This window comes from Camelina sativa, chromosome 8, assembly GCF_030686135.1.
Source record: "Camelina sativa cultivar CO46 ecotype springtype chromosome 8, ASM3068613v1".
Taxonomy (NCBI): Eukaryota; Viridiplantae; Streptophyta; class Magnoliopsida; order Brassicales; family Brassicaceae; genus Camelina; species Camelina sativa.
Window position 1 is genome coordinate 25,598,419 of NC_141887.1, and position 20,830 is coordinate 25,619,248.

Genomic DNA, 20,830 nt, shown 5'->3' on the forward strand with positions numbered 1-20,830 from the left:
TAACAAAAAAACCGCATAAGAGTTTCCGACGTGTAGTTCTAAGTCTTTGCCTGTTTGGGAATTCCCTACCTAAAGTATTCCACGTTCCTTATATTTCCGAAATTTATTTATCTATTGTTTTATCATTGTCAAATTACAAGAAATTATATTCATTGTTAGCTATTTGAATTTTAAAGAAAATTGTTGCTAATGTTTTCTGTAATTAATTTTATTCTCTCTTAAATGAAATAACTTGGGTGAATAAGTAGCAACTTGAAAACAAAATTACAGAAATTAATCTAAGTATCATTTTTTTTTGTTTGGGACTGCAGCTAGTAACCGGTCTATTTAACAACATATAACATGTAGCTATCAAAGTAAGCATTCTTAGGATTATCAAATTTATCATTAGACTTTGTTCGTAGCATCTGCCAAATGTTTGGCTATTACACGATTCGATCGGTAGAAACATATACACTTTGTACAAATTTTCATAAAACTCTTTTTTCACACCCAAAAAAAAATCTCAAAATTTGTTATTATCTTAAATAATACAGGATGATAAGTATAAATTATCTTAAACTAGGAAGTATATACGTAGGGATGGAGTATCTTGATTTACGCCAAAAAGGACGATACGTTTTGTTACACCTTTCTCGGCATTATCAACATCAATAATTTAATTATCTAAATCCTTTTTATCTAAAAAGTTTAATCTCCATTTTTATCTAAAAAGTTTAATCTCCTTATTTATCTAAAAAAGTTTAATCTCCTTATTTATCTATAAAAGTTTAATCTCCTTTATTATCTAAAAAGTTTAATCTAATCCAATCTTGTATAAACTCAATTTATCTCACCCCAAAAAAAAAAAAAAGACAAAATTCGGATACAATTATCTCATTACGCATAGAATACGTAACACCGCTAACGACAACGGTGTCGTTTTTATTCATCCTAATACTCTTCCATCTACTGATGACGACGTCAGTATACATCTCAGCCGTCCATTTTTAGCTTCCGCTGAACCAAACCCGAAATCAACGGTCCTGATTTCTCTAACTGCTTTATCCACCTCTTTTTCTTCCCTAAGTTTTAATTAATTAAAAACTTTAATAAACCCCACAAAAATTTATTATATAATACATAAATATATATCTATATATCTTCTTCATCTCCTCTCTCTCTCTACTTCGCTCCACGTTTTTTTGTTAATTCACAGACGGCGGAGAGTAATCAATCTCTCGGAAAAGGGATAAAGGTAACGCCGGAAAGTTTTTTTTTTTTTTTTGAACTCTCACATACACCACCTGTAATGGTCGCTCTAAGATGATCTCGGCTAAAACAAAAAAAAGTTTTAGATTTTTGTATCAGATTCTCTATTGTTGTTCTGTATCTGGATTGTATTTTTCAATTTTGTAAGTTTAATCTTCAATTTCACTGTTAGGTTTCGATTCCTGTTTACCTTGTATAGTTTTTTTTCTGATCGGAAGTTTTTGAAAGGGCAAATTAAGTTTCCTTACTTGTCTCCTCTCTCTGTTTAGATTTTTGAAAGAACAAAAAAAAAAAAAAAATGAGGTCAGGTCTTGTTTGATGGGTGAAGCTGGAATCGCGGAGAAAAGGTTCATTGTTGTTTATGGAAAGTCCCGTGTAATTCGAAGCAGCAGACCCTTTCTTTTCTCTTTGGTTTGGGTCCTTTGGGACCATTAAAGTCTTCTCCTTTTTCTCTCTCTCTTTTTGGTTTTTCGTTAGCTTTGTTTATGCCCATCTCTAGCTCTCTCTATCTAACAGCTTTGTAGCTTGATGTTTATGATTTATCAAAGTTATAATTAAACACCAGGTGTTTTTTTTTGCATCCACTCTCATGTTCATACCGTAAGCTTCTTCTTTTTTATGTGGTTGTATTTGTTTTTCTCTCACCGTGATGCTTTTTTAACTTTCAACGACTTGCTTTTTTTTATTTGGTGGAAGACCATCCTTAAAGCTTTCATGAATTTATTGAAGCTCATTGTTTTTTGGTTGTTTGTTTGGTGTTAGTGGATATACTATTTGATATTAGCTTAGCCCACCTTCACTTTTTAACCAGGTATTTGGGATTCATTCTTGTTTTTTTTTTTTTTTTTTTTTTTTTTTTTTTTTTTTTTTTGTCTTCAGGGGAAGTGTTTCTTTGATTCATGGATGGTTGTGCGGGTAAACGTTCGGTTGACCGGTTTGTTGTGCCTCGGAAAGCTAGTGGTCTTGTTCTGCGTGAGAATATGAACAAGAAAGATGGTAAGACTGCTCCTTTCTGCAGCAGGATTGGTTGTAATGCAAAGGTAACTTCTTCCACCAAGAGAACCCGGATTGGTTCCTTGGACAACAATACAAAAGTTGGTCAGCTTCCGGTTCCGTCTTCGTCAAATGGAAAGGAAATCATTGGGAGTTCATCTCGAACTCCGGTTGGATTTGGATACTTGAGGAAGCCAACCAAAGTTACTGCCAAAAGACTGCCGTCATCTAATTTAGACACAGAATCTTCAGAGACGAGCACTGTTCATGATGATCCAGCTGCAGCAGAGGCCACCCTTCCGCGCCCAAAGACTAAAAGATGCACAACCAATGTTCATTCTCAAAGCGCTGTCTCTGGAGAAGTTGGAATGACAAAGGCAGGAAGCTCAAGTAGGGGTAGAAGTAGTCATCAAAAATCTGAATTGGGAACCAGAGATACTCTGACGGGTCTTTGTGTTTCTTCACCTTCGAGTAACAGCGAGCACACTGTAAGAGGCGGTCTGAGCAAGAATAGATTGAGGAGCTTGAGTTGCAACTCTGTGTCAGATGTTCTTCCAAGCAACTCAAGCTCGGGAACAAAAATCAGTGTGAGTCAAAAGAAAAAATCTGGTGGAGAGAGCAGCTCCTCTAGCAAAGACAATAAGACTAACGTGTTGGTGCCAAAGGTAAGGAATCAAAATTCTTCTCATGGCAATGGCATCAGAGTTTCTGAAAACGTGTTGAGTTGCGACTCTGTGTCAAATGTTCTTCCAAGTAACTCAAGCTCGGCAACAAAAATCAGTGTGGCTAAAAAGAAAAAATCTGGTGGAGAGAGCTCCTCTAGCAAAGGTAATAAGACTAACGTGTTGGTGCCAAAGGTAAGGAATCAAAATTCTTCTCATGGCAGTGGCATCGTAGTTTCTGATAACAGAAGGAATCGGATTGTACCAAGTATTAGGGACAACAGTGTTGTTTCAAGTAGTGGTAGAAGATCAGAGCGACTTGAAGCTGTTGCATCCTCTGCTACTTCTCGACAAACGCCTTTTCCTGCTACACCAACCGATCCCAATCCTTCTTTTTCACTTAGTCCCTCAAATAGATACAGTAGGCCAAACAGTAGTACTGGCAGCTTACGTAGAATGATGCCTGGTAGCCCCTCAGAAGCTGATCGTTCACACTCTTTGGTGAACCAGGATGGTTTAAGTCACTACAACATGAATGGAATTGCAGAGGTAGTTTCCGTCACCTTGTTGTCTGATGTCAGTAGAAGCTTTGACATGTTGGTGGGTTGGGATAACACCATACTATTTTGAAATTGTTTCAGGTATTGTTGGCCCTGGAAAGGATTGAACATGATGAAGAACTTACATATGAGGTAATTAACAGCTTGGTCTTTTGATGTGAACATGTTTTGTCCGAGCTTAGAGTTTTTCTGATGTTTTTACTTTCTGTTCTGCTTCTTTTCTCACAGCAATTGGCTTCTTTAGAGACCAATTTATTTTCTAGTAGCATGTTCAGATTCTATGATCAGCATAGAGATATGAGGCTTGACATCGATAACATGTCATATGAGGTCAGTCTTCAATATTTTACATATTAATCAAGATATGCGTAAACAGTCAAAAGTCTATTAAAGCTAAAATCCTACGAACACAATCTTGCAGGAACTATTAGCTTTGGGGGATAAAATGGGTACAGTGAGCACAGCTCTAAGCGAAGAAGCACTCTCGAGAAGCCTCAAGCGAAGCATTTATCAGGGGACAGATGAAACCGGTGCCATTTCTCTGGTTAAGGATGATGATATCAAGTGCAGTATTTGCCAGGTCTGTATCTTCTCTATACTTTTATCCAAAACTGGTTTGTCTAGTTACTGAGCTGAAATAGGATAATGTAGTATTAAGGGTTTTCTTGAAAACTAAGAAGAGGTTAATGTTCTTAAATATATGCAGGAAGAATATGTTGATGGAGATGAAGTAGGGACTATGCCATGTCAACACATGTACCATGTGAGCTGTGTGCAACAATGGCTGCGGATGAAGAATTGGTGCCCAATCTGCAAAACCTCTGCGGAAGAGGAGAAGTCGGTGTAGTGATAATACCTAATTGTCAATAGCAACCTTTAGCTTTGTGGGATGATTCCAAGATGATGCAGATACATTGTTTTCTATTCACCAAGTGTTTGTCTCTACATCATCTTGCTCCTCTCTCTCTCTCTCTCTCTTTTCTCTTGTACATATGACAATATCTTTCTTTTGACTCAATTGGGGTACAAATGGGTAAATAAGATCACATTACAGTTTCCTTCTCAACTCTTAAGGCTACATTGTCATTGAGTTATATCTGACGGGAATACTAAAATTGTCACTCTATATAGTTATTTCGGACAAATCGCAGGCAAAAATCCTATATACAGCAGTTTCGCTTCAAAAGTGCCTCAAGTTATTTACATTAAATTGCAGAAAACAAAACATTGTGTATTTGAGGAATGTTTGATATAACTTGTCGTCTAACTTTGATTTACCTTCCAACTACTATGTCCTCTCTTTCGCACCGAGTTATGTATACCTTAAGGGAGATAATGTCATAGTGACATCTATAGAATATATAGCAAAGGACACAAGAATTGTCCTATAGCAAATAAAAATACTCATTTTCAAGGAAAAGGTTTTATTGTGTTTAACACCTCAAAGACAAAAATTGGATAATTGAATTACATACTACAATTTGATTCAAAATTTGCATATCTATTTCAGGATATTTCCTAATAGTGTATTGCAGTCAAAACTTGGGACGATTCAATTTCTAATGAACATATATAATCTTACAACACAAAAGAGGATTTTATGAGTCTTGGATAATTCGAGTAACTTTTCCCATAGCGACAGTTCTTCCCGATGATCTAAGGAACACTCTTCCAAGAGCTCTACTTTCGGAAAATGTCTCCACACAAACTGGATTTTGGAGACTAACCTGCAGTTACACAAAAATTGACAGATCGATATGTCAGTTTAATTTTTTTTTTTTTTTTTTTTTTTGTAATATTTACCGAAAAAGCCAAAATGAGATTTTCAAACCTCAAGCATTGCACTCTGTTTAGCAGTTAGACAACGAGGAGACTTCTTTGTTGGCTGCCCTGTTTTGGGATCAAGCATTGCCACAAGTTTCACAACTGTTGCTGCTTCCTTTGCATGATGCACATGAAACTCCAACTATAATGATTTCAATTTTCAATGAAAAAGATCAGAAAACATGGGACGAATTATAGAGAATTGAGCAACAGAGAGGCATGCTTTTTTGTTTCTTTTACCTGAGAACCAAGCAAGATGGGTGTGGCACCTTCCAAAACGAGTACCATCAATTCCAAATGAGTTGCTACTGATACAGGGAAATCAGGATGACACAATACGTCTCCTGCCATTACTTGATTTGCATCGATCCCTTGCAAAGCTATCGCTACGTTATCTCCAGCTCTTGCAATGGTACAAGCCTGAGAGTCACGCTCCAGAGACCGCACAGTTCCTTGATCTCCTGATGGCATAACCATTATCTGGCAGAAATTTTCCAGTGGTGTAAGTAAACAGTTAAAGCAGTTTCATTTGTTTCATTACTCAAGAGACTAGAGGCACATCCACAAGAAAGTATTTCGTCCGAAAGCTAAAGAATATTGTGAAACCTTTCCAAAGCCATACAGTATTGTACACAAAATAGTAATTGGAGGCATTTAATGTTAGAAATTCAATCATGGGTTTAGGTTAAGCGTATCAGATATGGGAATGAAAGTTAGGTTTAGCCATAGCAAAGTGTCTCCCAAGGTTAATTCAGGTAGACAGATGGAAAATTACTAATCATGCAATCAAACACATCATGAAACTTGTGTACCTTGGATCCTGACCGAACAGCTCCCGCTTCAAGTTTGCCACATGCAGATACCTGCCCTTGTGAAGTTGACCTTACAGCGTCACATATAGGCATGAGCAGAGGCTTTGAGACGTCTCTATCAGGAGACTTGACAGAGTCAACGGCATCCAATAAACATGGACCATTATACCTGTATTCCAGCAAACATTTAACTATTTCATGGCCTGTTTTAGGCATGGAAGGATGGTATCATCAGGAAAGAAAAAACGGGAGCTTACCATGAGGATAAGCGGTTGTCAGAGGGAGCTGCCACCAAATTTTGATTTTCCATGGCACTTAAAGGAATCCATGTCAGAGACGAATCCTTAAAACGACAGGTTTGCAAAAAGGATCCAACATGCTGCTTAATCAAATCAAATCTTTCCTTTGAATACCCAACAATATCCATTTTGTTGACTGCAACTATGACTTGCTCCACGCCAAAACCTCTCAGAACACGTGCATGCTCCCTTGTCTGGCCTTTCAGATTATCAAAACCAGCTTCAAAAGCACCGACAGATGCATCTATGACAAGAATCGCGGCATCTGCTTGTGTTGCTCCTGCTATCATGTTTGGAACAAAATCTTTGTGTCCAGGAGAGTCGAGCAAAACAACATGATGTCTTTTGGAATTAAAATAAGCAACAGCCACAGTCATAGTTATTCCTCGCTCCCTCTCTTCAGCACTCTCATCCAATGCCCAGGCATATGCAAAAGACCCTTTGCCCTGATCGGATCAGAAAGACAATGTCAAGCAAACAGAGCAGATTCTGAATATTCAAGTCTCTAACATCCAAACAAAAGAACAGGTTACCTGCAACTTTGCTTCTTTCTCATACTTGTGCATTTGCTTCTGAGATATTCTTCCCAACAGATGCAATAATCTACCCGAGAGTGTTGACTTACCAGAATCAACGTGCCCCACCTACAATCAGATTCAACCATCAGTTATCAGCCTAGACAAAAAAAAGATCAATAGATGGTAGCCAGTAATCCGAGAAACTCACAATGGCAAGATTAAGTTGGCTAAGAGCATCTGGTTCTTTGTCAAGAAGCATCCACTCCTCTGGCTTATGCTTAGATTTTGATTTTGGTCTTATAGTCTCAATATCGCTGGATTTTTCTGTTTCCCCAGTCAAAGACATCTTGTTCATAGTACCAGTAAGCCTCTCCGACGACTCCATATATTTGGAGGAAGAACTTGTCTCATTAGACATATCTGTTTTTTCTTTTGGCAAACTTTTGCCTGATTTTATGCCGCGCGCACCTCCCTTCGAAAAACTATTATCAAGTTTATCATGTCTACCTCGGGAGCTTGTTTCTGAACTATCGCCTCCTTTCTTTAAAGGATTATTTTCTGCGCTATCTTGCTTCTCCTTCTGCCTCATGCTAGCATCACCTGAGCCTTCAGAGTTAAGAACCCAATATTAAATATTAGAAAACTAAACAGAGTAAAAACCCCAAAAGAGAATAACTTGGATGAAGCTCCCAAACGAGCTTCCCATATTAATAAGGAAAATAACCCAAAACCAAAAAAGGAAACGAACGAAACAGAAAGATAGATTCTATTCCAATAAGGCTATAAACTATAAATCCTATTTAGACTTGGACTAGAGCTTGTGTGTTTCCTATTTTCTACGTGAATAGACTTTCCAAGTCTTAGGTCACTGGATGCATATCAATGCGAGGAAACATGATGGACTAAAGTAGAAGAGACATTATTATGAGACAGGCTTCAAGCATCTAACCCGTACAATATTACTACAGCATCAAACCTCAAAGTGAAAACCAAGTGTGGATACCTTTCGGACCACTTTTCGTGGATGTCAGTCCATTGGTGACTAAATCATCTGGCGATGGAGCATCAAACTTGAAAGGTGCTATACATAAGTTGAAAAGGAAATGTCAGAAAAACGCAATTGCAACGCCACAAATGCAAAGAACCAACTATAGACTCTTAACATAAACAGCTCGTTCACTGAAATCATAAAACACTATCATACTACAGCAAGTTAACAACCTATACTAACGCAGGATGTTTTAGAACTAAAAGCCTTGTGGAGATCATGAATATTCCCACGGGAAATTCCAGGCAGAGGTCCCTGTTCCTTCACAAGATTCTTGTTTTCAAGCAGACAAAGAACAGCCTTTTTCGATGTATTAGATGGGACTGATCCGAAAAGGGACTTTGCCAATTTGGATACCACAGGTTCTTTGCATCTGCCTTCAACTGCATAAAAACACATCTATTCTATAATTAAACACCTAGAATAGCAAAATCACAAGTCTAAAAACCACAGTCACTCCTTTTTCCAATCATAAACCAATAGTTTACCAAGTGACCTCAAAAAATAAAACATACGAGACATATCAGACAGTTTCGTGTATCCTATGCAGAGACAAAGAGAGATTGTATAAATCCAAAGTCTCACTAACACAGATAGGAGGAGAGGAGAGAAGATATAGTACCTATATTCTTATTGATACTTTGATTTCCGGCCACAGGATGGCGAAGAACACCGCAAATATCACACACAAACATACTCTCATCATTATCATATGTACAGATTGCACATCGCCAAAGCCCTGCCTTAGCAATTTCTTCCTTTGGTACAACAACTTCTTCTTCTTCTTCTTCTTCTTCTTCTGCAGTTTAGGAAAAACAGGAATTACAAATCATAACCAAGTTAAAGAGAGACCATGAACGACCACAAGAAGGGTAATGGGGAATAAGTTAATACCAGGTCCATCTATATCAATATCGTAGTCATAATCATAAGCATCGTCATCATCATCAAAACCATCATCATAATCATCGAAATTGGATAATCCTTTACGAGGCATCGTTTGTTTCTTCTTCTGCACATAAGTTGGAACAAACAATTCAGAAACTTAAAAAAAGTCTCAGCTGTGTACAAACAGCAACACACATCACCTAAAGAACTGAACATAGTCAACATTAATGGAACCAGGATAAGTTAAAAGATAATAAAACAGACATTGACTCAGAAGAAACAAAAAGAAGCTCATGCACTTTTGTTTCTGACTTAAACCCACAAAATCCCACAAGAATCAGAAGCAATGAGAAACAAAGAGAGAATTCAAAAACATCTCTCTGAACGATGATTTTGAGAGTCACAGCAAGAATCCATCCAATAATTCCAAAATTCACTAACTTTGAACGTTACCACAAAAATAAAATATTGATCCACAAAACTTACAAAAACTAGGTAGTAGAGCAGAATTGATTCAAGGGGATCCTTCGAATTCAACTCCTCCGCTCTGTAATGTAAAACTTTTGGTTTGATATATTCTCAATCCGTAGCCAAGTCCGTTCTTAGCCTGGTTGATGCCGACAAGATCTGGGTTTGGGTTCGGATTCCGGTTTCGGTTCGATAGAGTGAGAATATGGAAATATACAACAAAAAAGTATTAAATTGGGCTTTTAACGGGCCTATATGGGCTGCATCAAGAACCCCTAATATTTTCACGATCCCAAAAATAAATAAAAAAACAATCTGATAGAACAATTACAATAGTTTCAAGATCAAACGATTAACGTGTTTCCTCTACTTACCAAAAAGGACAATTATAACATGTTTTTGAATCGTTTACATTATACAAAATAAATGGTAATGAATACCTAAGTACTGTATACTCTAAATCAACCGGTACCCACTAACCCAAGTGTATCAATTTTATCCTTCTTTTGCTAAACCAACCCATTAATTTGTAACTTGGTTTCAAAAGCTGGATTTCAAGTTAAAAGTTAATCTCGAGATCTATATTTTCGGTATATGAACTAGACAAAGACTCAACTCTAATGTTTGAACTTGTAGTTATGGTCTCAAAACAAATTTCACTTCACTTACATAAATAATTAATGAAAAGGAACTCTTCCTCAAACTGTGTAATTAAATCGAATATAGCTTAAAGCCAAAAGAAACACAACTTAATTACATCGATCACCGTTCATCACCACAATTACAAAGCTACGAGCCTACAAAAAACAATAATTAACAACGTTTAAGTAATGTGCCACCTTTTGCAACACTACTCTTGTCCATACATACAAGCCTCGCACACACAAAAAAAAAAAATGAAAAATAAAGAAGCATACACATGCACATGCAACCAACTTGGAGAACCAGTTAAAAACCAAACCAATAGTTAAACACATATTAACAAATAAAAACAATCTAACTAAGTGATGATAATCCAATAGTCATCGCTTTGTTTTTCGAAAGCACACATCGATCTTCTCTTTGACTTGTACGTGAATCATTCACACTGAAGATTCCGACCAAGTTTATGTCTGGAATTTTCCCGTTGCGACAACACACAAACACAAACTCTAGACCTCTTGGTCGAGAGTTAATTCCGTAATGGAATTCAATTGAAATCACGGACGTGGAAGGAATTAGGGTTCTTGACGACGATGTCGTACATGTAAACGGAGTTGAACTTGGAGAAGTCTCTTGGTAAGGAGATGAGGTCGATGGTTGAGCGTTTGTGGTACTGGATGAGATCGGAGTCTCCGTTGAAGTATCTTTCCCACCCGAGACTCCTTAGGATTTGTTCGAGCGACGAGTAAGACGAGACGACTTCACCGGTCGGCAAGTAAACCAAGACATTTCTCCGGCCGTGCGTCTGATGAGTGGCAACCCCACCGGACTGGTTTGGGTTCTCCACTAGACGTATCACTCCATTATTGAACACCCAAACGCCTGACATGGCTTCACAAAATTAGCTTTTGTTATGCGTATTTATATAGAGGAAGATATATATATATATATATATATGTTTCTAATTATGGGCGCTCGAGCGATTGCTTTGGTGTTTAATTATGAATTTATGAGAGAGTTTGTGTGTGGACTCTGTATTTATAGCCATGAGGAGTTGATTATCTCTTTTAACATTATAAAATAAGTCATTTTTTTTTTGGATATGAGTCAGAGATTTTTTCACAGCCGCCTTTCCAAACGTAAAGTGGAACAGTGGCACAATACCTCAAAATTTTAAATTGAGTTTTTCTTTATTTGTTTTCATAAAGTTCTTTGATTTAAAATTGATGTTTCTTTAAAACAAAGTATGGATTCATCATTTCCTTGACATGAATATGTTAGCCAGATCAATTTTATAAGAGATAATCAACTTAATTACGTGACAACTTTTGGAAGTTAAGAAAAGAATCAGATGAAAAGATCGAAACGCATGAAAACCCATTTAAACGGGACACATCATTGCTAAAAACATTATAGAAACGATTGTTAAAGTATCACTTGTTTATTTGGTTTATATTCTCGACAGTGACCTAAATTTTAAAAAACAATTAATGGAGGATTGGGAGAACATACAAAGCCGACACACTTGAATAAATGTATTAAAAAGTGTGTCACAACTCACAATCGTATGGAGAATCTAGATATTGTGGGTCATGCTTATACCATTCCTCTTCTTCTCGATCTATATATCTTTAAACAATATTGTTATTATTCGATGCGGCTTTCTATTACTTCGTTAAATTTCACTTTACTTGGCTAAAGGTTGATTGCATCTATATGACTATATAACTACACTCTAATGGGTTTTTTTCTTTTATTTTCATAGTTTATGCCTTTTACTCTTACACCTAAGTAAATATTTTTGTGTATTCCTTTTCAGAATGAATGATGAACATACTAAATATTATTTTGTAGCTTACGAGTAACTGATAGCCTAGCGGAATATTGATGAATGTGTATTCGACTATTCCATACGAAGGCCTTGTGTTTAGGGTAATCCTAACACTTTTAATTTTTAAATCCACTTTCTCAGCATTTTTAGCAACACACCAGCATGCAAAAATTAAACACATTAAAAAAAAGGACCCTAATGGTGGGGGCTAATTCATTTCCGAATAGCATATATGTATGAGAGAATAACGTATTATTCTCCATCTATTGATAATTCCTAATTAGTACTTTTCGATATTAATAATAATAATTAGTTATCCGAGGCTATTCGACGTAGTTTAATAGTTATTCACCAAAAATATTATTCTAGCCAAGCCAAAGTCCGATTTTATTAGTGCATGCTTACACGGGAGCTTAATACGTCAGTGGCCGAATCATGCATTTTAATTTTATAATTATAGACATCGTTTTCGCGATAGAAAATTCGTATTCTGATTACATAAGTAGTAAAACGGAATATGTACTCTCGTAAACGTCTCGGTCAAGGAAGGAGTGTTTTATTTCGACAGGAATGGAATTAATACAGCAAGCCAACCACGAGTTCGAACAAACTTGTGTACGTATTTGATCACTGGCATTTTACATACGTGTTGCAGAATCGTATTAGTTTGACCCATATTCAACAAACGTACATGTACAGACTCAGTATATATAAAAGATAGTTCTTAGAATTTATAGAAACTCTTTACAGCAAAATGCTCGCTTCTTTCCAGTTAACGGTTAGTATATATCTGTTTATGTCCGATTGCTTTATATATACCTTTTCAATTTATATAAAATTTTAGAAGGTTTCAAAAGTTCTTTGGGTTCAACGATATTCGAATGATTTAAAAAAAAAAAAGCTTGTTTATTTTTAAGCAAGAGATGCGCGCATAAAAAAGCAAAGGATTTCTTATTTTTAAGCCTATCCAATGCTTTAGTTTGTGAGATGATCTATTTGCTTTCAGGTTAGCCAAAGTGAAAAAAAGCTATTGCCAATTAGTCAGAAATAGAGTTAACGTAACGTTCTTTTAATTAACATACTATAATTTGTCTCCGATAAATATTGTTCATCTTATAAAATATTTTCGGACAAGTGCGAAAAGAAGTGGATATCTGATTCAAATACTAATATAAACGCTAAAAGCTAAACATATAAAAATCAAGATGCATGGGCGGGCAAATGAGTGTGGAGATGCCAAGAGTTGTTTAATGTGGAATTAGAACTAATTAAAGGTATAGAGATTGGGGAATATATACACAAAGAACACGCATATTTTTGTTCCATGAGAATTATAAATTTATATTAATTAATCTTGTGGCAGGGGATGCATTGTTCGGAATAAGAAATGATTATCTGATAATTAACAAAGTCCAACATTGTCTTTTCATGTTGATTATCAATTAACAAAGTTCGTAGTTACTTGATAATTAACAAACTAATATATTAATTTAGTAATTAATATATTTGAAAAATACATAAATGAACAAAATGAAAAAAAGTCAAATCTGTACCATGCATGAACATTGTTCAGGAATTCTTAAAAGGATTGTTGAAAAAAGACAAAGCTTTGCGTCTGAGGACATTCGCAGTGAGGTTAAGCAATACCGTTAGTTTGGCCTTGAAGACCATCATCACACAATCACTCATATATGATAGTTTGGCCTTAAAAAACTCATGGATACAATTGGGAGAAAAGCTTATGGTGCCAAAGACTTTTGGACTAGTGTTGGAGGAGAATCAGGTTCTAAATCCATTGGATGATGGTTTTTATCATTTGTTGCGTCGACAACTATATGGATCTACTGTCAGCAAAACATGAGTAGGTATTGTAAACTTGTAATTAATTTGTATCACATCACATAATGTCATCCATCAGAGCCGGCCGAGAGGGAAAGCCACCCAAGCGGTGGATTCAGGTCCCAATTTTTTTTTTTTTTTTTTGAAGTTTTGTTGATGTAAAGGTGTAGAAAAAGGCCTAATTTTGTAAGAAAGATATAAATTTTGTTCTAAAAATTAGACTTTAGTATGAATTTGAGTCATTTTTTTTTACTTTTTAATGTAAACAACTAAGAAAAAGCCTATAATTTTTTTTGTAAGATAAAAAAATAAATATTTTTAGGAAGATTTTTATAAATACACCAAATCTTATTAAAAATTTGAAAACTACACTTAATATTATAGTTATTTGAAAACTACATATTTTGAAATGAAAATGGACAGAAATACCTTTATTATTAAACAATTTTAGCAATTAAATAAAAAGAATAAAACTTAATTTATATTTAAAAATAATTAAACTTTAAAAATAAATTACTTTTAAAAATGGTTAAATTTGAAATAAATTATTTAATAAATTAAAATTATAACGAAAACGCATTTATTATATTTTAAATAATGATTACATGAATCAATTTTTGATCTTATAATTTTGAATAAAAAAGAAGAATTTAAAATTTTTTGTTGATATTATTTAGATTTAAATTTATTTTAAAATAAATAATTCAAGATTATGCAATTTATAATATATATATCAATATTTTAGAATTATTTTAATCAATGTTGATTTATTTACAATGTGACTTTTTGAACAATCATGTTGTTTTTTTTACTTCTATTGACTTAATTATCTTTGTAATCGACTTATATTTAAACAGTTGACTTATGTTATGGCTAGTAGATGTTTAACATAGTCGATTTCTTTAATGGTTGACATTTTTTTTTGTTCACCGATTTATATTTGTTTTTTGTTGATTTGTTTATTTATTTTTGACTTATTACATTCTACATTGATTTATTAATAAAGTCGATATTTTGAATGGTTGACTTAAGTTTAATTTTTGTCGATTTATTTATTTTTCCATCGATTTATTTTAAAACTGTCGATTTTTTTGTTTGATTGTTTTTTTACATAGTCGACTTTTGATGATGTTGACTTGTTTGTTTTGTTTGTTGACTTATATTTTTTTCCCGTCGATTTGTTTGGTCTTAATAGACTTATTTCAGTTTAAGTTGACTTATTAATACAATTGACTTTTTGAACTGTAGACTTATATTTTATTTCTGTTGATTTATGTTTTTTCTTTGTTGACTTATATTAACAAAGTCCATTTATTATTTTATTAATTGATTTGTTACATAGTCGATTTTGAACCCTTGATTTATTTTCTAAAAGCTCATAATTTTTTATTATTTTATTAAACTTGATAATTATCAAAATAAATTGAAATATATAATTATTTTTCAAAACTTTTTTATTTATTATTAGTGATTTATATATTTATTTAAAACTAATATTATCTAAAAGTATTTACTAAACATAAATCGTAAAAGAATAATTCTAATTAATTTTATTTTAGTTGTTATATAATAAATTTTTAAAATTAAATTACTAAATAATACCAGATTTTTAATCACAATTGAGTGATCCACAATCATTTTTATTTCGTTTATCTGAATTTTAATTTTCGTTATTGATTAATATTATCCATAATAAACTACTTCATCATTATCTAAATTTTTTCAATATCTAATTTATAAACAGTGATTTTTAAAAATAATTTTCTAACATAAATTAATTTAATTATTTTGTGTTTATTTTTATCGTTTAATTAATTATTAATTAAAGAAAGATTTTATTTATTTTATCTGAATTAAATATTTTTAGTTATTGATTAATATTATATATAATAAATCAATTCATCATTTTCAAAAACAATTTAGCAAAATTCTAAATATTTAGTTTACACAATGTTTTTAAAATTAATTTTTTTTATTAATTAACTTAATTAAATTGTATTTTTTTTTAATAATTTGTAATTGAAGATAAAATAGTCATTTAGTGCAATACGTTTAAAAGAATTAAAAAATTTAGTATAGATTCCAAATTTCCTATTAAATTTAAAGTATGTATTCAAATTTTTTTCATATTTTTATTACTCTAAAGCCTCTAAGTAGGATGGTAGGGCACCCAATAATATTGGACCGGCACATTCGTCCACTTAGCACAAACAAAGAGAGAACATATCCCAACCAGCCAGTGACTTAATGTCTTAATCCCAGGGAGAAGCCTAATCTTTCCAAAACTCTTTTATTGTGATATGAAACTCTACCGAAATCGTCGGTCGAGCATAAGAAGCAAGCAAACAATACACTGATCACCTGTCTCGGAAATTTTACATAAACTTCAAAATGATCATAATAAACAAAAAAAACAAAAAACATCAATTTTAGAGACAGAACAGAACAATACGACTCAGAATCGTCAAACAAAAAGAATAGAACAAACAACAAAGACAGAGAAAGTGTGATCAGAATCTTCAAATTCAAAAATTTAGAAAAGAAATTACACAAAAATAAGATTCCGACTGGACAGATTGAGACGGACATAAAATATATATATATATATATATATATATATATAAAGAACTATAAAAAAATCGGCAACATAAAATTCATCAGACAGGACCTAATGATCTTCTTCTATGCCCAACCATTTTTCAAAGTGCGAAGAAACGATTCGCTCTCTAATTCTCAATCCAACACATTACTTTAGAATGAAATAGTGATCCCTCGTTCCACGCTCGCTCATGAGAAAGAAACACCTGACGGAGAAGCCGGTTCCATAAACGTTCGTCTCCCCGTGACCAATAACAGCTACGTTCCGGAGTTGTTGATAGGGTTTAGTTTTGTATTCATAAATATCACAATTCCTTGCAAACGAACCTATCAAAAATTCATATTTTAGAATTATTAGAAATTTGGTGGTAGTTCAGAAAACCAAACATCTTTGTGTCAATGGTTATCATCATAAACTCTTGTTTTGAGGTTATCATCATAAACTCCAGAGTGAAAAGTATATTAATTAATTTTTCTTATATATGGGCCAGTATGTTGTATAGTTAGGCCCATATTTCATATTCTAAGCGTTGGGCCTTAAACCCTCGATATCAACCGGAGGCTTCGAATCTCATGTGGATTTAGTCAAGTGTTCAAATCATCGTGAGCTTTGAGTTTGAAGAACTCAAAAACATGGCCATCTCTGTCATGACCAATGCTCACCTGAATCAGACATATGCATCTGCTTCCCATGAAAAAGGTTTCTTTTTAATTCAAAAATTGGTTTCGTGTTTTGTTGAATTTGAACTCAATGTTGAAGATTTGTGTATGGTCATCTGGTTGGTGACTTTTTATCAGGAAGAACGTGTAGATACGCGGGTCAAGCAGTGGTAACTTTAAAAAAAAAAACAATCTCTCTGCTCTCGAGCTTCTACCGAATCGATTGCATTTGAACTTGTTTAGGATTTGATTGGATTGGTACTTTTTGGTTCACAGAGGGCTCTGCCTATACGTGTGATAACAGTGGGGAAAAAGAGATCAGAAGGTGTTCGACTCTTGGTCGATGAATACAAAACCAAGATTAAACCTTATTGCTCCTTTGAAGATTCATTGGTTCGCTCCAATCCTAGAAATGCTCAGTACGTTTCCTCTAATTTTGACAGACCCAAACCTCAGTAAATTTCGTTTCTTGGTAGCTTTCTCTGAAATTAGTAGTCTTTTTATTCACATTCACAGGGATGTTAGAGCTCATGTTGAGGATGAGGAGTTGGCTATGATGAAGCTTATTGGGTCTGATGATTGGGTATTTATTATTATTCTCTTTAGAATCCGCTATTTTAGTCATTGTGGTTGATCATTCTAGATTGGGTCTCACTGTGAGATTTTAGGTTGTGGTGCTTGATGAGAGAGGCCGTGACATTGATTCAGAGCAGATGGCTGAGTTACTTGGGGATGCAGGAAATAGTGTAAGTGTATACTTTCTCTACTCTGTTCTTACATCAGCTAGAATCGTCTTGGAAACTAATCAAATTGATTTGTCATCTTTTACTGTGGCTATCTCTGTTTTTAGGGAGCTTCGAGGATATCGTTTTGTATAGGTGGAGCTTATGGACATGGCAGAGAAGTGAGGAAGCGAGCTAATGTGACCATTAGACTGTCTTCCATGGTCCTGAATCATCAGATAGCTCTTGTGGTACTGATGGAACAGCTTTACAGGTGAGGACATTGATGCTTCCGTCGCTGCATTCCAATTACACTTTCTTATGCTGTAACGGGTTTCTTTTTATCAGGGCATGGACTATTCTCAAGGGGCAAAATTACCATCATTGATGATGCATGAATCTTTTTTTTTTTTGGTTCTTCTGTTGCTTTCTCATGTATAAAGAAACTACATTACCGAATAGCTTCTTCACTGGTAGTTGTTGTATCAGAGAATGTTTATTGAAATGTCGAACTTTTGCAATCCAAATTTGCTTGCTTCTGATTTAGTTCAGATTCGGCTCATTGAGTGGGACTTTTGTTCTTGTCTGTTGCATCACTATTTTTTTGGTCATATAAATTAAAAATGAATGTAGAAGCAACAGTGATTGTTCAACATAAGAATACTAGTGGAAGGTGAGACGATCCCCTTCATGGTCTATAATACTCTGCTTCTTGCAGGTTTAGCGCCAAGAAAGAACCACACAGCCCAAACACAAAGAAAGTAAGATCTTGTTTCCATTATTTAGGTAACCATTTGTGTGATTTATGATCATTCACTCTCCTTGTCAATGTTTATATGTTAAAGGCATCCTCAAAATTAACTCTCTTGGCAACACTAACACAGGACACTAGAGCTGAGACAAGATAGGAACCATTTCAGGCCAAGGCTTAGGCAATGCAACAAGCGGCTCAGCCCTAGTCATTGCCACACTGAAGGCAGGCCTCATGTCTATATCTTCATTTTCTACCTTCTCCCACTCAAAGCACTGAACCAATGCTCCAACAACAAGAGACACTAACCTCATTGCAAGTCCAGCTGCAGGACACGCCCGCCTTCCAACTCCAAATGGCAAAAACCGAAAACCATCTCTGTCGCCAACAAACCCTTCAAATCTCTCCGGCTTGAAAACATCCGCTTCTTCCCAAAGTTCACTGTCCCTATGAACAGCCCAAGCGTTCACCAATAACACAGTGTTTTCAGGGAACTCGTAGTTGCCTAAGTTGAATTTCTTGGATGAGCAGTGAGGAGGCAAGAGTGGAGCTGCAGGGTATAGCCTAAGCGTCTCATACATGACACATCGGAGATAAGGTAAGCTCGAGAGATCTGAGTCTTGTATAAGCCCTTTGTGTTTAACATTAGATTTGATTTCTTCTCTAACTTTCTCAAGCTGATCTGGATGGTTCAGTAAAAGCGACATTGCCCATTCCATTGTCACCGGTGAAGTATCTGATCCTGCATTGAACATTAGCACTACATTGCCTTTGATAACATCATCAGTATAGAATTCAGGTTCTGATTCTTGGAGCTTCAATAATTTCTCCACAACCGAACCAGTGGAATCAAATTTCTTCATTCGAATATCATCAACGAGTCGCTGGAGGTACTCATCCCTCATCCTCTGCATCTCAATCACTCTCTTCTCAATACCTTTGTACCCAAACCACCTCAACACTGGGAAATAATCACAGACACTCATCGACAATAGGGTCGAGAAAAACCTCGATTTGAAATCATCTAAGAACCTCTTCTCAGATTCCGGATCACTAGCTTCCACCCCACGTTTCCCAGATACTAATCTAAGCATAACATTAGCAGTGAGAAGATTGAACTGATACTTGAGATCCACTCTCCTAGACTCACCAGATAATCTAAAGAGGCGGGAACATAGATTCGACACTTCTTGGTATCGGATGAAAGAGTTCTTCTGTAAGCTGGCGGAGGAGAAGACCTCGAGAGTGGAGAGACGTCGGAGAGTTCTCCAGAGATCGCCATAAGGAGCAAATCCGAAGTTTTTGTAGCCATAGCTGAAGTGATCGGAGGTTATGGTCCGGGGACGGTTAGCGAGAGTTATGTCGTGATTGGTGAAGCATTCGATTGTGGAGAAGAGAGGGACAAAACGGCACGACATCCGAATCTGAGGAACAGAACCGGGCCGTAGTTTGAAGAGAGGTGACGCAGAGCTTGTGGTAAAGGATACTTCTTGATGAGGTGAAGATGGCCGATGATTGGACGAGGTGTAGGGCTTGGAGGTAATTTAGGGTTTTGACTCCACAGTAACTTGGTGATGAAGAAGACCAAAGTAGCTGTGAGGATCAAGAAGATGAACCAGAGGTTTTCCATATTCGTTTTTGGTCGATCTATCTGGAAACAAAAAAGGAAACATTGCGTTGACCAAACCTTTGTGGTCTCAACTCTCAAGACTCTCATCAACATCAAAACACTGTCGTTTTGGTCTCAATCTTTTTTTTGTCAGCAATTTCTTATATTAAAAAGGATCAGTTAAACAAAATGGGGAAACATTGCTTACACAAGGTTAAATTATGAAAGACAAAGAATTTTTCTTTTCTTTTATTCATTTTCTTTTTCATAATTTTATGAATTTTGAAATAAATAATAGAAAAGAAAAATAATTTTAAAATAATTACGAAAGGTTAAGAAAATCAGCTAAAATTGTCTCTCTAACTATTATAATTAACAAACTTGTAATTCCATTATACTGAAAAAATTTCAACAAATATACACAAGTTGTCAAGGTTTAGCATAACTCATGTAGATTTGTACGTAGCATAACTCACGTAAATTAAACGATCTCCGGTTGGAAACGTCTTGTGTTTTTGATTAAAAACTAGAGTGTAGAACTTCAGAAATAAGTTTCAACTGTCTTTATTTTTAGCGTCTCTACTTGCTCTGACAACTGTGGTTATGTATATTGTTGTCTGCCAACTCCATGAAATAAGTTTCTACTATTTCTCAAGTAGTATAATACTTATATGTATAATGTATCAAATAAACTAGAGTTGTGTCACAAATCCACCAAGCGACCTATACCGCTATACGTACACATGTACTCTTTCCTATGAAAAAAATAAAAAATAATAATAATAATAATACTATTTGCATGCGTACGTATAACTATACTCTAACAAATAATGCGAACAATTATCATTTTGAAAA

General features: G+C 34.8%; 4 protein-coding genes and 1 pseudogene across 13 annotated transcripts; 2 read left to right on the plus strand and 3 right to left on the minus strand.

The window, feature by feature from the left end:
- Nucleotides 1-853: 853 nt before the first annotated feature.
- LOC104708036 (uncharacterized) lies at nt 854-4,532 on the plus strand. 2 transcript variants are annotated; one of them, XM_087461856.1, is made up of 7 exons: nt 1,101-1,237; nt 1,521-1,851; nt 2,131-3,455; nt 3,548-3,598; nt 3,695-3,796; nt 3,888-4,046; nt 4,173-4,532. In XM_087461856.1, the coding sequence occupies exons 3-7, from the start codon at nt 2,151-2,153 to the stop codon at nt 4,311-4,313; spliced, it is 1,758 nt and encodes a 585-aa protein (XP_087317982.1). In that variant the 5' UTR covers nt 1,101-1,237; nt 1,521-1,851; nt 2,131-2,150; the 3' UTR covers nt 4,314-4,532. The 2 variants fall into 2 exon arrangements, with proteins under 2 accessions (XP_010422822.2, XP_087317982.1); XM_010424520.2 differs by lacking the exon at nt 1,521-1,851 and having other exon boundaries at nt 854-1,237.
- Nucleotides 4,533-4,873: 341 nt separating this feature from the next.
- LOC104709846 (uncharacterized) lies at nt 4,874-9,540 on the minus strand. 8 transcript variants are annotated; one of them, XM_087461860.1, is made up of 12 exons: nt 9,342-9,528; nt 8,862-8,979; nt 8,590-8,757; nt 8,141-8,350; nt 7,923-8,000; nt 7,128-7,525; nt 6,935-7,045; nt 6,360-6,847; nt 6,103-6,271; nt 5,531-5,770; nt 5,298-5,432; nt 4,874-5,193 (listed from the first exon to the last, which is right to left on the minus strand). In XM_087461860.1, exons 2-12 carry the CDS (start codon nt 8,962-8,964, stop codon nt 5,065-5,067), a joined length of 2,229 nt encoding a protein of 742 aa, XP_087317986.1. In that variant the 5' UTR covers nt 8,965-8,979; nt 9,342-9,528; the 3' UTR covers nt 4,874-5,064. The 8 variants fall into 8 exon arrangements, with proteins under 8 accessions (XP_087317986.1, XP_087317984.1, XP_087317983.1 ...); XM_087461858.1 differs by having other exon boundaries at nt 8,590-8,760; XM_087461857.1 differs by having other exon boundaries at nt 8,590-8,763.
- Nucleotides 9,541-10,050: 510 nt separating this feature from the next.
- Nucleotides 10,051-10,976, minus strand: LOC104708037 (flowering-promoting factor 1-like protein 2). The gene has a single exon (XM_010424521.2). It carries the CDS (start codon nt 10,852-10,854, stop codon nt 10,513-10,515), a length of 342 nt encoding a protein of 113 aa, XP_010422823.2. The 5' UTR covers nt 10,855-10,976; the 3' UTR covers nt 10,051-10,512.
- A 5,300-nt stretch (nt 10,977-16,276) lies between these two features.
- LOC104708038 (putative RNA methyltransferase At5g10620) lies at nt 16,277-18,142 on the plus strand. The gene is made up of 7 exons (XM_019228885.2): nt 16,277-16,933; nt 17,032-17,063; nt 17,170-17,312; nt 17,410-17,476; nt 17,562-17,639; nt 17,744-17,889; nt 17,964-18,142. The coding sequence occupies exons 1-7, from the start codon at nt 16,867-16,869 to the stop codon at nt 18,001-18,003; spliced, it is 573 nt and encodes a 190-aa protein (XP_019084430.1). The 5' UTR covers nt 16,277-16,866; the 3' UTR covers nt 18,004-18,142.
- A 46-nt stretch (nt 18,143-18,188) lies between these two features.
- Nucleotides 18,189-20,079, minus strand: LOC104709847 (cytochrome P450 81C13 pseudogene; annotated as a pseudogene). The gene has a single exon (XR_015564623.1). The product of XR_015564623.1 is annotated as a cytochrome P450 81C13 pseudogene (transcript).
- Between the last annotated feature and the right edge of the window lie 751 nt (nt 20,080-20,830).

Bases quoted from the DNA above. Each gene is read 5' to 3' on its own strand.
- LOC104708036 (XM_010424520.2), top strand. From the start codon at position 2,151: ATGGATGGTTGTGCGGGTAAACGTTCGGTTGACCGGTTTGTTGTGCCT. The intron at 3,599-3,694 runs GTAATTAACAGC...CTTTTCTCACAG, and splicing joins ATGAAGAACTTACATATGAG to CAATTGGCTTCTTTAGAGAC. The intron at 4,047-4,172 runs GTCTGTATCTTC...AAATATATGCAG, and splicing joins TCAAGTGCAGTATTTGCCAG to GAAGAATATGTTGATGGAGA.
- LOC104709846 (XM_087461857.1), bottom strand. From the start codon at position 8,964: ATGCCTCGTAAAGGATTATCCAATTTCGATGATTATGATGATGGTTTT. The intron at 6,848-6,934 runs GTAACCTGTTCT...TGATCCGATCAG, and splicing joins AGAAAGAAGCAAAGTTGCAG to GGCAAAGGGTCTTTTGCATA. The intron at 5,771-6,102 runs GTACACAAGTTT...AATTTCTGCCAG, and splicing joins CTGTTCGGTCAGGATCCAAG to ATAATGGTTATGCCATCAGG.
- LOC104708037 (XM_010424521.2), bottom strand. From the start codon at position 10,854: ATGTCAGGCGTTTGGGTGTTCAATAATGGAGTGATACGTCTAGTGGAG.
- LOC104708038 (XM_019228885.2), top strand. From the start codon at position 16,867: ATGGCCATCTCTGTCATGACCAATGCTCACCTGAATCAGACATATGCA. The intron at 17,477-17,561 runs GTATTTATTATT...GTGAGATTTTAG, and splicing joins TTATTGGGTCTGATGATTGG to GTTGTGGTGCTTGATGAGAG. The intron at 17,640-17,743 runs GTAAGTGTATAC...CTCTGTTTTTAG, and splicing joins TTGGGGATGCAGGAAATAGT to GGAGCTTCGAGGATATCGTT.